Source organism: Carcharodon carcharias, chromosome 8 (assembly GCF_017639515.1).
Source record: "Carcharodon carcharias isolate sCarCar2 chromosome 8, sCarCar2.pri, whole genome shotgun sequence".
Taxonomy (NCBI): Eukaryota; Metazoa; Chordata; class Chondrichthyes; order Lamniformes; family Lamnidae; genus Carcharodon; species Carcharodon carcharias.
The window spans coordinates 176,096,227-176,111,835 of NC_054474.1; the positions used below are offsets into that span (position 1 = coordinate 176,096,227).

The 15,609-nt window shown below is 43.3% G+C and overlaps 1 protein-coding gene across 8 annotated transcripts in view; it reads right to left on the bottom strand.

The window, feature by feature from the left end:
• The window catches only part of cdk5rap2 (CDK5 regulatory subunit associated protein 2), a 162,118-nt gene that overhangs the window by 35,737 nt on the left and 110,772 nt on the right, over positions 1-15,609 (bottom strand). For 7 of the 8 annotated variants that reach the window (XM_041193297.1, XM_041193298.1, XM_041193300.1 and 4 more), the window contains 3 exons: positions 13,171-13,418; positions 10,432-10,539; positions 3,478-3,813 (listed from right to left, as the gene is read on the bottom strand). In XM_041193297.1, coding sequence (XP_041049231.1) covers positions 3,478-3,813; positions 10,432-10,539; positions 13,171-13,418 — 692 coding nt within the window. The remainder of the gene's footprint in view (positions 1-3,477; positions 3,814-10,431; positions 10,540-13,170; positions 13,419-15,609) is intronic. The other variant, XM_041193294.1, reaches the window with a different exon arrangement.

A 15,609-nucleotide genomic window follows, 5' to 3' on the forward strand; every position in this document is an offset into this window, starting at 1 on the left:
TACTCAGTTGCATAATGGGGGATGCGTCCACAAAACAAAGTTCTTTTCAAATCAAATATCTTTAGTATTGTGCATATAGACACACACACACACAAAAAATTGTATTGGTCTAAGCTTTTCTAAATAATTTAGTTTAAGCCAATTACATTACTAGAGCAATAGTCTAGCAATCTAACAACACCCCAGTGAAGGTGTCACAGCTCCTGTCACCTCTGTTCATTTCTGCAGGTACTGTGTTTGCAGTTTTGAGAAATACAGCATTATGCTCGAGTAGATCAAAAACAAACAAGCATTTCTTAATTACCATAGTCTTCAGAAGTATCTTGCAGATAAGTGCTTCTTGATGTCAGTTAATAACATTATTTTTTGGGGAGTCAGGGTGGGGAACATAGATACTTTGTAACATCTAAGTCAGTTATTCTCAATAATGAAGTGCAATAAATAAGATCATTTGAGATAAATAAATGAAGAAAATGAATCTGTGTCATGTTTACACAGCTTGGGCATCTATTTGTGGATGTACCCTGGCTACCATAAACTTCATAGAATAGTACAGGACACAAAGAAGCCATTCAGCCTATCAAGTCTGCACCAGCTCTTTTGAAGAGCAATCCAGTTAGTCACATTCTTCTGCTTTTTCCTGCCATCTCTGCAAAATTTTCTCCTACAATATTTATCCAATTCCCTTTTGAGGGCTACTATTGAATTTACACACACCACCCTTTCAGGTAGTACATTCCAAATTCAAACCACTCTGTGTAAAATTGTTTTCTGTCATGTCTGGTGCTTTTGGCAATCATCTTAAATCTATGTCGTTTGGTTATTGACACTTCAGCCATTGGAAATAATTTATTTTTTGTTTATTTTATCTAAACCCTTCATTATTGTAAACACCTCCTATCAAATCTCCTCTTAACCTTCTCTGCTCTATCCACGTAAATGGAGCTAATCTCTGGGACCATTCTAACAGATTTCTTCTGTACGCTCTTCAAAGCTAAAACATGGGAGAGAATTTTCCCCCCGTTGGGGGGATTGTGCGGTGGTACCCAATCGGGTCCGGCCGCCATTTTACGTGGACAGGCCAGTTGAGGCCCAGCCAGCATGAGGTGCACCCGGAAGCGCTGTGTGCTCCCTGTGGGGGCTGGGAGTTCCCTGGGTTGGGATTGCGCTCTTTCGCGCACATCTCCCTGAGGCGCAGAGCTACCTCAGGGAGTTAAGTTTTAAGTTTTAAAAATTTTAATAAAGGAAAAAAAAATTAAGACATGTCCCTCATGTGACAGTGTCACAGGAGCTGGGACATGTCAATGAACTTTAATGGAAAAATTTATTTAATTTATAAACCCTTCATGAAATCTCATCCCGCCTGTGGATGAAGTTCCATGAAAGATGTGAAGGCCGCCTGGGCTCTTCGCCTGCCCCGCCCCCCCAGCCTTAAGGTTGGACGGGCAGCTTTCTCAATAGAGTTAATTAGTTAATTATTGGCCTTTGACAGCTCAGCGGGTGCGCCTGTGGAACTGAAAATCTAAATGGCGCGCAGTGACGTCAAGACGCATGCCTGACGTCACCCCGTGTCATCTTACACCTCGGTGAGCGGGCCCCACCCCTGCTCGCTGAGCCGAAAATTCTCCCCATAGTGTTCAGAATTGGACTTAAAGCTCCAGCTGCGGTCAAACCAGTCTCCAAGGAATCCACCCATGGCCCTTTCCTCTTTTTTATGTTAATACTGCTTTTCTGATATCCAATCTTTAAAGAGCCAAAGCTCAACAGTGGGCAGGCTGAAATAAAAACAGAAAATACTGGAAATGCTTAGCAGGTCTGGCAGCATCTGTGGAGGAACATGGTTAACGTTTCAGGTCTGTGACATTTCATCAGACCTGAGACATCGGGCAGAGTTTTCTGATCGTATGGAGGCAGGAAGGGAGATGAGAGGGGATGGCTGTTAAAGGGCTGTGTCGCTAAGAGCTGTGTCGGACAGGCTTCCCGAACACGTCCAGTCATCGGGGAATTTTACTGACAACAGGAACAGGTTCTTGGGGTGGGCAGCCAATTTGAATTTGCAAATGCCCCGCTAAGGGCCATTTTAGCAGGCTGTTGTCATTTTGCTGATGGCAGATCAACCATCACCCCCCACCCCCACCACTGCAGGGGAAGACTGCCAGCTAAATGGGGGCAGCCTCCCAGTGGCAGCCTGGGGCACAGATGAGAATAGTGTTTTTAAGCAAGGGGGGGCCCACAGGCAGCCACTATAGACCCAGTGATTTCCGCAGAGTGGCTCCCCCTCCATAGCTAGCACATTTTTTTTTTTAAATTTTCTTCAGCCTACTTGCTGTAAGCTGTAGGGCCCTGTCTGCCTCAGCAGTGGTCACTGTTACTGGTGGCCCTCAGATCGGGCTGGCAGCTCTCAGCCAATGGCTGCCATCCTGAAGAGAACGGCAATCCCAGCAGCAACCATCCATAAAATTGAGGGGAAGTCCCATAGGCCGCCTGGACGTGCCAGTGACCCCCTTTTCTAGCCAATGTTGGCCGTTCATCCAATCTGCAGAATTCTGCCCATTAACTTTACTTCCTTCTGCACAGATGCTGCCAGACTGAGTATTTTGAGCATTTTTTGTCCTTATTTCAGATTTTCAGCAAAGTAGTATTTTGCTTTTGGCCCTTAGCACAAAGTATCCCACCGACCCTCCATTCCATTCCCCCAATTTAACACTTCTCACGGGCTAAACCAGATCATTTGCAATCCTTTTATCCAATATGATCCCAAATGGAGCTTTAGACTCTATTTCTCTTTCATGACAAAGGCTGTTTACTTTTACCTGGCTCTGCTCCATCGCTGCTGATATTTTTAGGCATGGATTTGTCTCTCTAGACTCTCCTACTCTTCTTACTGCTCTCCCATCCTTCATCTTCCATATAAGTTAATGGAGCAAAGGCAGGTATACAGAGTTAGGTTATGCCATGATCTCATTGAATGATGCAGCAAGCTCAAGGAGCTAGTTTCTAGGTTCCCAACTCCAATTTGTCCCAAACTCCAATGCAAAATTTCTGTCCTGTACCAATTACTGCTCGACCATTATCACAGTCTTCACTGATCCTCTTTATTCACTATCCCTGGTGCATTAAATTCAAAATCCTCAGTTATCTTCAAGTAACTTAATGGCCTAACCACCCCCTATCCATGCACTTGCCTTCAGTCCTATGGCCTGAACATTCATGCACCTGATTCTAGCTGGTGCCAAAGTATTCAACTGCCTTGCTAATTTCTAAATTCCCTCCTTAAAACATTTGCCTTTCACTTCGTTCAAGAACCTTCACAAAACCAATTTGTTCAGCCAAGCTTTCAGTCACACATCCTAATCTCTCCATTCCTCGCTCAGCTGCAGTATTCCTTTTGCCGATCTGAATTGTCTCAAACTTTTTTTTAAAAACAATAAATGAAAGTTTTCTATTTTAATGCAAGTTGTTAATAAAATAAATTACCTGCAGCACTTAGGCCAAGGTCTTTTTCTGGCTCTGTGGAAGTTGAAATTTGCTTATTTGCTATTAAAGATCGGTCCCTGTGATTAAGTGAATGGGCAATTTGGTTATCAATGTTTTGTTGATTCTCTGTTAAAATGGAGCGATGCAAATCAAGTTCTGTCCGTAGAGTCTCATTCAAATCTTCCTTGTTCACCAACTGCTCACGAAGTACAGAGTTCTCTTTCTGGAGCTCAAGCAATCTTTGATTAAGCAAGGATGTTTGAGCACTGGCATACTCAATTGGCCAGCTACGAGTGGACAACATTTCGTGTGGCACTGGGATTCCTTCCACATTCTCTGAATTGTAGGAAAACAAAGAGAGAAATGACCCACCTTTACTTGAAATACAACTGAAGGAATTGAGAATTACATGGCAATTAATTTGAAAATCAATGTCAAGAGATTCATTTCAATACCCCACTATGGGGAAAAAGATAAGCTAATCCGAAGAACTCGCAAAGTGTAAAATTAATATCATTAGGATTGGATTCATTCAAAAGATAATACATTTTCTATGGAACTAAATTATCAACATAAAGAAGTATGCAAGGAAGGTGAATTAACTTGCAGCTGAACCAGAGCTCTCAGCAATGGGGGAATTTTTCAGTTGGTGGGCGGGCTGGTTGGGAGTGGGCACGGGCGGGCGCGAAGCTGATCGCTGCCCGTGACTGGCTGCGTGCTGCCATTTTACATGGGTTGGCCAACTAAGGCCCGCCCGGCCTAATGTGCAGCTGGTCAGCGCTACCTGTGCGGGCGGGGGGCGTGGAGGGAGAGTTGGGGCCTGCGCTCTTTCACGCGTGTGCGCTAAAGAGCGCAGCAATCTCCCTGAGGAGGCACGGAGCTGCCTCAGGAAGATTAAGTTGACAATGAAACTTTTTAATAAATAAAGTAAAAAGTTGTTTAAACATGTCCCATCATTGACAGTGTCACATGATCTGGGACATGTTTGTGAAGTTTTGAAAATTTATTCAATTATTTAAAAAAAAAAATTTCAGGAAACCTCATCTCGCCCATGGATGAGGTTTCCTGAAAAACACAGAGGCTGCTTGGGCTCTTCGCCTGCTGCCAACCTTAAGGTTGGGCGGGCAGCATTGTTAATATAGTTAATTATTTTTTAAATTGCCTTAATAAGCCGTTGACAGTTCGGCGGGCGCGCTGCCAACTCCAGTGTGCACCCGCCGAACGAAAGATCGGAATGACGCATGATGATGTTGGGACGCACACCCGACACCATCTCACGTAATTTTATGCGTCGGCGTGTCGGGCCTGCACACTGACGGCAATTTTCTGGCCAAGCAGTTAATTTAACTCCCTTGTGCTCTCAGGCTCAGTAACATCCTAAACCCCAAGGTAGTTCAACAATTTTAATGCGCCCAAGGTTATCAATTAAAAAATATAATTCTTTGTAGCAATTTGATTTTAAAAGGAATCCTGATGATGACGTTTATAATTTATAAGGATTACTTTCCCTAATATGTTCAAAAACATGTGAAACAATTGTTAAACCCAATGCCACATCACAGTGCAAATCCAGCACTGTGCACCAGCAAGAATATTTCCTGCTTGTGTAATATATAGCAAATCATGAACACTTTCTTTATAAACATGTTTTCACTACACATAGCCCAAAAAGTGATTATTGCAATTACTGCTCAGGCAATATCAAACACAAAATAATTCTGAGTAGCTAAATGAATACATTTTAAAATAAGCATCCTTTTACGAATCAATGTCCAGGTCACAGGAAAACTCGCTAACCCATCTGAAGGGTGAAGACATGGGGCAGGATTTTCTGCCAGTCGGGCGGGCACGGAGCCGATCCCCACTGGCTGAGCAGGCCGCATCGCCATTTTACGTGAGCGGGCCAATTAAGACCCGCCTAGTGTGACGTCCGGCGGGAAGCGTTATGCGCTCCCTGTGGGGGCAGGGGGAATCCCTGAAATCGAGTGCGCACTCTTTCGCGCATGCTAAGTGCAGCCTCAGGGAGATCGCCTGGACTTTGAAAAATATTAAAAATTGAGAAAAAAAAAAAATTCCCTTACATGTGGGACATGTTCATAACTTACAGAATAACTTTACTGCAATTTTTAAAACCCTGCATGAAAGCTCATCCCTCCGCTGCATGAGGTTTCATGTTTTCTCTAGTTGTCACCGGGGCTCCTGGCCAGCCCACCAATTGCTTAACTGATCCTGTCAATAGCCTCAATTGGCCACTGACAGGTCGGCGGGCCCGACTAAAAAAGAAATAAGGAGGGAGAAGATTAAATATGACGGTAAACTAGCCAGTAATATAATAGAAGATTGCAAGAGTTTTTTAGATATATAAAGGGTAAGAGAGAGGCAAAAGTGGACATTGGGCCGCTGGAAAATGACGCTGGAGAAGTAGTGGTGGGGAACAAGGAAATGGCGGAGGAACTGAATAGGCACTTTGCGTCAGTCTTCACGGTGGAAGACACGAGTGACATCCCCAAAGTTCAAGAGAGTCGAGGGGCAGAGGTGAGTATGGTGGCTATTACCAAGGAGAAAGTGCTAGGAAAACTGAAAGGTCTGAAGGTGGATAAGTCACCTGGATCAGATGGATTACACCCCAGGGTTCTGAAGGAGATAGCTGAAGGGATAGTGGAGGCGTTAGTGGTGATCTTTCAGGAATCACTGGAGTCAGGGAGGGTCCCAAAGGACTGGAAAATCGCTAATGTAACCCCCTGTTTAAGAAGGGAGTGAGGCAAAAGACGGGAAATTACAGGCCGATTAGCCTGACCTCGGTCGTTGGTAAGATTTTAGAGTCCGTTATTAAGGATGAGATTTCAGAATATTTGGAAGTGCATGGTAAAATAGGGCAAAGTCAGCATGGTTTCATCAAGGGGAGGTCATGCCTGACAAATCTGTTAGAATTCTTTGAGGAGGTAACAAGTAGGTTAGACAAAGGAGAGCCAATGGATGTTATCTACTTGGACTTCCAGAAGGCCTTTGACAAGGTGCCGCACAGGAGGCTGTTCAGTAAGATAAGAGCCCATGGTGTTAGAGGCAAGGTACTAGCATGGATAGAAGATTGGCTGTCAGGCAGGAGGCAGAGAGTGGGGATAAGGGGGTCCTCCTCAGGATGGCGGCCGGTGACTAGTGGAGTTCCGCAGGGGTCAGTGTTGGGACCACAACTTTTCACTTTATACATTAATGATCTAGATGAAGCAACTGAGGGCATCCTGGCTCAGTTTGCAGATGATACAAAGAAAGGTGGAGGGACAGGCAGTATTGAGGAGGCGGGGAGGCTGCAGAAGGATTTGGACAGGTTAGGAGAATGGGCAAAGAAGTGGCAGATGGAATACAACGTGGGCAAGTGTGAGGTCATATACTTTGGTAGGAATAGAGGCATAGACTATTTTCTAAATGGGGAGAGAATTCAGAAATCTGGAGTGCGAAGGGACTTGGGAGTTCTAGTCCAGGATTCTCTTTAGGTTAACTTGCAGGTTGAGTCGGTAGTTAGGAAGGCAAATGCAATGTTGGCATTTACTTCGAGAGGACTAGAATATAAAAGCAGGGATATGCTGCTGAGGCTTTATAAGGCTCTGGTCAGACCACATTTAGAATATTGTGAGCAATTTTGGGCCCCGTATCTCAGGAAGGATGTGTTGGCCCTGGAGAGGGTCCAGAGGAAGTTCACGAGAATGATCCCAGGAATGAAAGGCTTAACATATGAGGAACGTTTGAGGACTCTGGGTCTATCTTGGATGGAGTTTAGAAGGATGAGGGGGGATCTGATTGAAACTTACACAATACTGAAAGGACTGGATAGAGTGGACGTGGGGAAGATGTTTCCATTAGTAGGAGAGACTAGGACCCGAGGGCACAGCCTCAGAGTAAAGGGAAGACCTGTTAGAACAGAGATGAGGAGAAACTTCTTTAGCCAGAGAGTGGTGAATCTATGGAATTCATTGCCACAGAAGCTGTGGAGGCCAGGTCATTGAATGTATTTAAGACCGAGATAGATAGGTTCTTGATTGGTAAGGGGGGTCAAAGGTTACGGGGAGAAAAAGGCGGGAGAATGGGGTTGAGAAACTTATCAGCCCTGATTGAATGGAGGAGCAGACTCGATGGGCCGAATGGCCTATTTTCTGCTCCTATGTCTTATGGCCCACAGCTGATTTTGCTGTGCCCCCGCCTACCTGTAAAATTTAAATGGGGCAGGATGATGTCGGAGTTTCCGCTCAACTTCATCCCGCATCATTTTATACATCGGTGAGCGGGCCCCGCCCCCTGCTCGCCGTCGGTAAAATTCTGCCCATGAAATGAGGGCTGTACAAGCTGAATTTGAAGTGGTGCAGATGGCAAAATCATTAATATTTTCTGTATTACCCACCTCAGCTACAACTGGAAGTCATTGCACTGAGATTGGTCCTAGTATACATCAAAAAACAAATTATCCAAATAAAAATAAAATAATGAAGAAATAAGGCTTAAACAAATACAACAATGGATAAAAAGGTACAGCAATGACTATAAAATTTCACCTTTGAATGTACATAAACCTATGATGTTGTAGGTTTCAGAAATAAGATTTGTCAGAACTTTTCAGAAAAGTTGATGGCAAAGGTATTATGAAAAATGACTAATTATTAGGTATAAAGCAATCAACAGAAATTAGCCAATTGGAAATGAGGTGTGTACGAAATGGAATGGACTGACATGCTGAAAGATGCACTAAGATATGTGGGCTTTGCAGGATGAAAATTAGAACGTGAGTAGCTCTCACTTTACCCAGCCCATATAGCTTGGATAACACCTTCTGTGCATTGGTCAATTCAAAGGATGAGGATCTACTTTGACACAACGCTAACTTGTGCTGCTTGAAATGGCGTGGGGCAGAATCACAATGTCTGATCATGCCTTCAGAAAAGACAGAGAATGTTATCATACGTCATTAACATATTCAGCTTTGCGGGCACGCAGCTGACTCGGACTCGCGCCCGCCGAACTGTCAAAGGCCTATTAAGGCCTGTTAAAAAGTTATTAACTGAGCTGCCCGTCCAACCTTAAGGTTGGTGGGCAAGCGAAGAGCTCATGCTCATCCACGGGCGGGATGAGGTTTCATGAAGGGTGTATTATTTAAATAAAACATTTTGGAATAAATAATGGACATGTCCCAGCTCCTGTGGCAGTTTCACATGAGGGGAGATGTCCTTAAATTTTTCTCCCACCTTTATTCAAATTTCTATAACTTAAACAAATCTCCCTGAAGCGCCTCTGTGCCTCAGGGAGATCTCGGGATGACCCCCCCACCCCCACCCCACCACCACCACCACCAACCCCTGCACAGGGAGTGCTCAGTGCTTCCGGGTGTTGTGCCTCACGCTGGCGCTGGGCAGGCTTTAATTGGCCCGCCCATGTAAAATGGTGGCGCAGACCTGATCGGGGGCACTGATTGGGTTTATGCCTGCCCCTGCACAATGCCACCCCCCCCCACCCCCCCACCCCCACTGTTCAGCTGTTAAGTTTTAGCAATAGCACAAAATGGGCAACATGTGATGGGTCACCCACTATTTTGGGCACCTCTCACAATTTTAATTTCCATTGAAGTCAATGGAAAGAGATGCACTACAGGTACCCAGTCTGATATTGCCTGTTTCACAACATTGCCAATAGTTAAAATTACCCCAATTGAATATATCCCATATTACCTCGACATTTGAGCGTACTTTATCTAAAAAATGTCAACAACAATTTCTGATTTCCAAAAAAAAAAACCCCACTAAAATGATACCTGGTCCTGACAATGTGCAAAAACTGTACCCTTAACTTTTGCATGGTCCTGCCTCATTGCTGCAATGCAACACCACAAATGCATACTTTTTAATGGCTTAAAACATATAGTTATACTCAGAGGCCTAATATTATGACATAATTATATGTGATTCTGCTGACAACTCACACATACTCTGAAAGCACAAAGACAGCTAAAAATTAATTAGTTGGCTGTTTATAGTTCTCTATACTAACTGGGTCAGAATGTAACTGAAAATGGTACTGGGCAGTCTGATCCCAAGTTCAATGTAAATGCAATGGTATTGAAAGGCTGTAATGTAACTTGAAGCAGACTGACGATTAAATGATTGAAGGGTAGCCAATGGTCTCATCATCATCATCCAGGAAGGAAATAAAATGCTTGTGACTTTCCTGATGGATGCGAAGGGGGAAATGGAAGAGCAAAAGAAGTTTTGAAATTTATATTCAAATTTTACAATCCCTTTTTAATGCCAGTATCTAATACCAGTTTAATTTAAACTTATTAAAGTTTAATACCATTTAAACTTTAAAAGCTAAAGGGCTGTATTTTCTGCTGAGTTCTGCTGACTCCCCTGTGCGTGCCCGACCCACTCGAGCATAAACTGACAGGTGATGACGTCAGGCGAGCATTGGTCGGTGGGTGCACGCGGGAGTCAGCAACGCGCCCGCTGACATTTAACAGGCCTATTAAGGCCATCAAAGTATTAATTCAATTCAATTCTTCGCTGCCCATCCAACCTTACGGTTGGCGGGCAGACAAATTGGCCAGGCGGCCTTTGGATTTTTTTTATGAAACTTCATCCATGGATGGGATGAGGTTTCCAACAGGAATTTAAAAAAAAAAATGTTGAAATGTAATTTATAACATGTCCCTGCTCATGTGACAGAGTCACATGAGGGGACACGTTTTAAACGTTTGTAAGGTCTTTATTTTTGGCTTGTAAAAATCTTCAGCTCCCTGAGGCAGCGCTCAGCATTGTGGTGCGCGTTTAATGCCATTAATTGGCCAGCCAGCGTGAAACTGATGTCAGGGCCCGATCGCGGGTGGTGGTCGGCTGCTCCTGGGCCTGCCCGCTGTGCCCACCCAACAAAGTAAAAATCCTGCCCCAGGTATCCAGAACATAAATAAATGCAAACCTTGAAGTTGTGTCTTTCCATCCGGAGTAGAAAGTCCAGATGTCAGGCTTGCTTCTTTATTCTGTGGATCATTCTGCAAATTTGTGCTTGCATTCGTTGCTGGGAGACCTAAAAAAAAAGTTGGTAATTGAGAACATCTTGTGAAGTATGACATTAAAAGTTTTACAATAAAATCTTGGCATATTCCACACTGCATTTTAAACATTTATATGTAGAGGTCCAAATATGCAATATTCGCACTGGGTCTAGAGAATGGAACCAAATGAATACAAAGCAAAGTAACCATTGGTAACACTGTAGCTGCACACTTCACACTCATGCTAAATAAATAAAGTAACATCTCAGTTTTAGTTTTCACTAATGGAACAATATTGAACTACAGTACAGCATTCTGAAACGAATGTTCACAGGACAGTTTGGCGGATTAAACATCACCATTTATATTTGAGAGAAATTTTGAAATGTCTCTTTCAGAATTTAAAGGTCAGATTATCACTTACAAAAGATTACCGTGAAATTAGCAAATCTATTGGAACAAAATAATGCCTCTGGAAAAACTGTGAGGAATTTTGTTCAAATTAAAAATTGGTCAAACTACAGTTTTCAAAGTTTCTACAAACTCACCTTTAGGATGACATAACATCTGCTTACAGCAACTGACTTACAAAATCTCATGTTGATTAAGGGAGCATCTCATACAAAAACTCCAATTTATTAGCGTTTAAAATACTTACAAAACAATTAAACTTATACTTCCAACGTAAGAAAATAATTGAGTGGTTGCAGCACTTTTCTTACTAGTGCACATCACTGTACCTTTACATTCCTGCTTAGCAGCTCTAACAAATTTCCTCCATTTCCCACGTATGACACCACTACGCATAACTCTAATTGGTTTTAACTCTTCACAATTCATTTTCTGATCATGTTTCTGTAACAAATATCAGTGGCTGATTTTGTACTTTGATAGTTACTTTAACTTAAAGGAACTTTGCTCCTTTAAGCTATAATAAATAGGCTAGCTTCAAAAGGTTGACATTTGGAAGTATTTTACTTCTAAATGACACAAATCAAGAGGTCCAACTGCAAATGCTGGGGTTCTTCTGAATTCTCTTATGTGGCATTGCCAAAGAATTTCAATCATACTATCCTTTGTTTACACATGAACAGTATCACTTACAGATTAATTGACTATAAATTATGTAGCTCTTAAAGCTGGATGAAAAAAGAACAACCCCAGCTGAACTTTCAGGACTTGTTTTACAAGTCAATTGAAGGCTTTCAGAATAATACATTATAGTTACTTTATCAATGTCAAAAGAAAGCAGTATTTTCTATTGAAAAGCTTTCCCTTCAACTAGTAGGAAAGATACAGAAGTACAAATTTGCAGAGAAATTACAGAGAGATGCAAAGATATGCAGTACTGATAACGGTGGGACCTATTATTATCGTAATGCAGACTAGGGTAATAAAGCTGGTGGGTTCGGGGTGGTGGTGATGGAAAGGGTTTGTGAGATGTGCTCAGGGGAATTTTCTTCATCAGAATCCTTCAAGCCCTACAAGGATCAGGGTCAAGTGGATAAAGAAAGTGTCAGTAGGGGAACATTGATAATAGTATCATAGGGTTTAAGTTAGCTGTGGAAAAGGACAAGGAACTATTTAGAGTAAAGATACTTGATTGGAAGAAGGCCAATTTTACTGTACAGTTCAGGTATATTCCCACAAGAGGGAAAGGTAGGGCAACCAAGGCCAGAGCTCCCTGGATAATGAAAGGGAGAGAGAAAGATAAAGCAAAAAAAAGGGTGAATCTGACAGACATCAGGTTGATCATACAATTCCATATACGGTATTACGCTTAGTGCCATTATACATCAAAGCAATCACAAGCTATAATACCAAGTAGTCTTTTTCATATTCTTCAAAAATGAAAACACAAGCAATTAAACACACAAAGTTCAAGGGTGATATGGGAATCAGGATGTTATGTAGTGTGCAAGAAAAAATTGAACAAAGTACCTTGGAAAGTAGGAAATTTTGAAATCTTAAAAGCATAGATAAGAGGTGAAAAGAGACAAAGGATAGGCTTGCTTACAAAGAAGCTGATGAGATAGATAGTTATCTTGGGCAGGATTTTCCCCCGTTGGGAGGGGCGGGGGGGAGGACTTTGAACAGCGGGTATGCAAGAAGCACGCCTCTGATCAGCACCCCTGATCCGGGGCGTGCCGCCACGTGACATTAAGGTTGGATGGACAGGTCCACTAATTACTTCAATGACTCTGTCAGTGGCCTCAATTGGCCACTGACAGGTTGGCGGGCGCACAGCTGATTTTGCTGCGCCCCCGCCTACCTGAAAATTTAAATGGGGCGCGGTGACGTCGGGAGTTCCACCCCACATTTTATGTGTCGGAGAGCGGGGTGTTCCCCAACAGGAAAATCCTGCCCCTCATTCATTATCAGAACAGAAAAACAATTCTTCAACCACTGTCACTATAACAAAGTGATTACTTATGTCATTACTGTTTCTGGCACTTTGCTGTGTGCAAACTGGTACCATCTTGCCTTCATCACAAAGTCATTAACTTCAAAATTATTTTTAATAGTTGTGAAGTGCTTTGGGATGTCCTGAGGCCATGAAAAATGGTGTGTAAAAATAAATGATGTAAGAAAATCTTTCAAGGAATGTTTCAAGTTTGCTCAAACTTTAAAACTTCACACTTCTCAGTTGGAATGCATCTTACCTGGTGACCTGTGTGACAGTCTCCTTTGAAAACTTCGCTGTCTACTGTTACGGCTCTTACTTTTATTTTCACCAGTGAATGGAGGTTCAGATGTAGTTGATCGACTTTCAGGTGAACTAATAGAGTTTCCATCAGACATCTCAGAATCTGAAGAGACTTGGCTGGTGGATGGCACATATGATTGATGACTTAACTGTTGCTGCAGACAATAAATTATTTTGTTCTTTTCCTGTACCTCTTTTGAAAGTCTGCAAAAAAACAAGTCAGATTAAATACTTTGCATTATAGTTTTAATTTTGCTGTAACTTAGATTTAAATGTCTCCCTTCTGTACAATGAAGAAAGGAAATATGCTGAGTGAGCAACAAATTAAAGGACTGCAACACTTCAATTTTAACTCTTTTAGAGTCCACCAAATAAACTAAATTAACAAAACGAGGGACAAAATAAATTAAAGGGATTAATGGTCTTAACAGGCCTTTGACAGTTTGGCGGGTGTGCAGCTGCCTCTGGTGTGCCCCTGCCAAACAAAAGATTGGAATGACGCATAGTGATGTCAGGACGCACGGCCGGCAACACCGAGTGTCATTTTACGCATCGGCGTTAATTCTCCCCCATGAGTTTCTAAATTAGGGAACTGCAAAACCAAAGACAAAATTTAAAGGAATCTTACAAACATCAAAACAAAATGTGATTAAAGGGGGTGATAAAGCATCCCAGTCCCCGCGGTGCCCACCGGACACAGAAGGCCTCGGCGGTGCTGGCAGACACCGCCTGCTCCCTCTCCCGGCCGCGAATGTAGCCGCGGAAGAGGGGCAGACAGTCGGGTTGGACGACCCCCTCAATCGCCCGCTGCCTTGACCAACTTGGCCAGGCCCAGGAGCAGGTTCACGAGGAGGTCCTCCTCCCTCCCGGCCCCCCTCCGCACTAGGTGTCCGTAGATCAGGAGCGTGGGACTGAAGTGCAAACAAAACATCAATAAAAGGTTCTTTAAATAACTGAAAAGGGAGTGCAGCCGACCACACCCTATGTAAACGTGGTCCATGGGCTCCAGAAGGCTGCAAAAAGCACAGGTCTCTTGGGAGTCCGTGAACCGACACATCCTGCGGTTGTAGGGGACTGCTGCCTGCAACACCCTCCACCCCAGGTCCCCGATGGAAAGCGGGAGGACACCTCTGTAGAGGGCCCCCCAACAGGGAACACTTCAATTTTATCCTGACAAGAATCTTCAAAAAATCCGGATGATTATTACCAAATGTTACACAAGACATTCATTGCCAGGATCTCGCTTACTTTAAAAAGGACACTGTCAAAATTTTAGCATATTGTTCAGCAGAATTCCAATGGATATGTTAAGGCCATGGAAATCTTGCCTCCTAAACTTCAGTTGGTATATATTAAATTCTCCCCCATCAGCTGAATTTATGTCGATGTGTAAAATGACACTTGGTGATGTCAGCCGTGTGTCCTGATGTCACCCCGCGTCATTCCGACCTTTGGTTTGGCAGGCGTGCGCCAGAGGCAGCTGCACGCCCGCCAAACTGTCAAAGGCCTGTTAAGGCCATTAAGTAAACCAATTAAACTAATTCTCAACACTGCCTGTCCAACCTTAAGGTTGGTGGGCAGGCGAAGAGCCCAAGAGGCCTTCGCGTTTTGCATGAAACCTCATCCACGGGCGAGTTGAGGTTTCATGAAGATTTTAAAAAATTAATAAATATTTTTCACACAATTCATAAACATGTCCCAAGTCATGTGACACTGTCACATAAGGGAACATGTCTAAATAATTTTATTCTTTCTTTATTTGAAACTTTCAGCTCTGTGCCTCAGTGAGATTTCTGCTCTCTTTCGTGCGCACATGTGAAAGAGCGCAGGCCCTGACTTTCCTTCCTCCCCTGGCCTGCACAGGTAGCACTGAGCGCTTCCAGGCATTTAATTGGCCCGCTCACGTAAACTGGCGGCGCACAGCCGATCGCAGGCGGCAATCGGCTTCATGCCCGCCCGCGCCCGCTCCTGTCCGGCCCACCCAACAGGGAGAAAATTCTCCCCATGGAATCATTACCTGGAACACAGTCCCCTCACAAAACCTCTGGCTAAATATGAAAGCAGAAGGTTCTATGCTAATTCCACTACAAAACCTCCCTCAATAAACCAGGCAAAAGTGGCACAATCCAAAAACAACCTACTGCAACACCAATCAGTCTCCAGGCTGCTAGTGCCAATGTCTAACTTGTTATGTTTATAACTTCAGTTTAAAGTCAAAGTGCATTGATGATACTGGAGTTTGAATGACCGTTGCAGTTTGGATTACAACCCTTACTTTTGTGTTTGGAATACAAAACTCTGGACTCCCTTAATATTTAATGAGCAAAGTAGCTGTACCGCACAGACAAGTTAGGCCTTAATCTATACAGATGCATTGGCAGTGCCTGCATTAGAG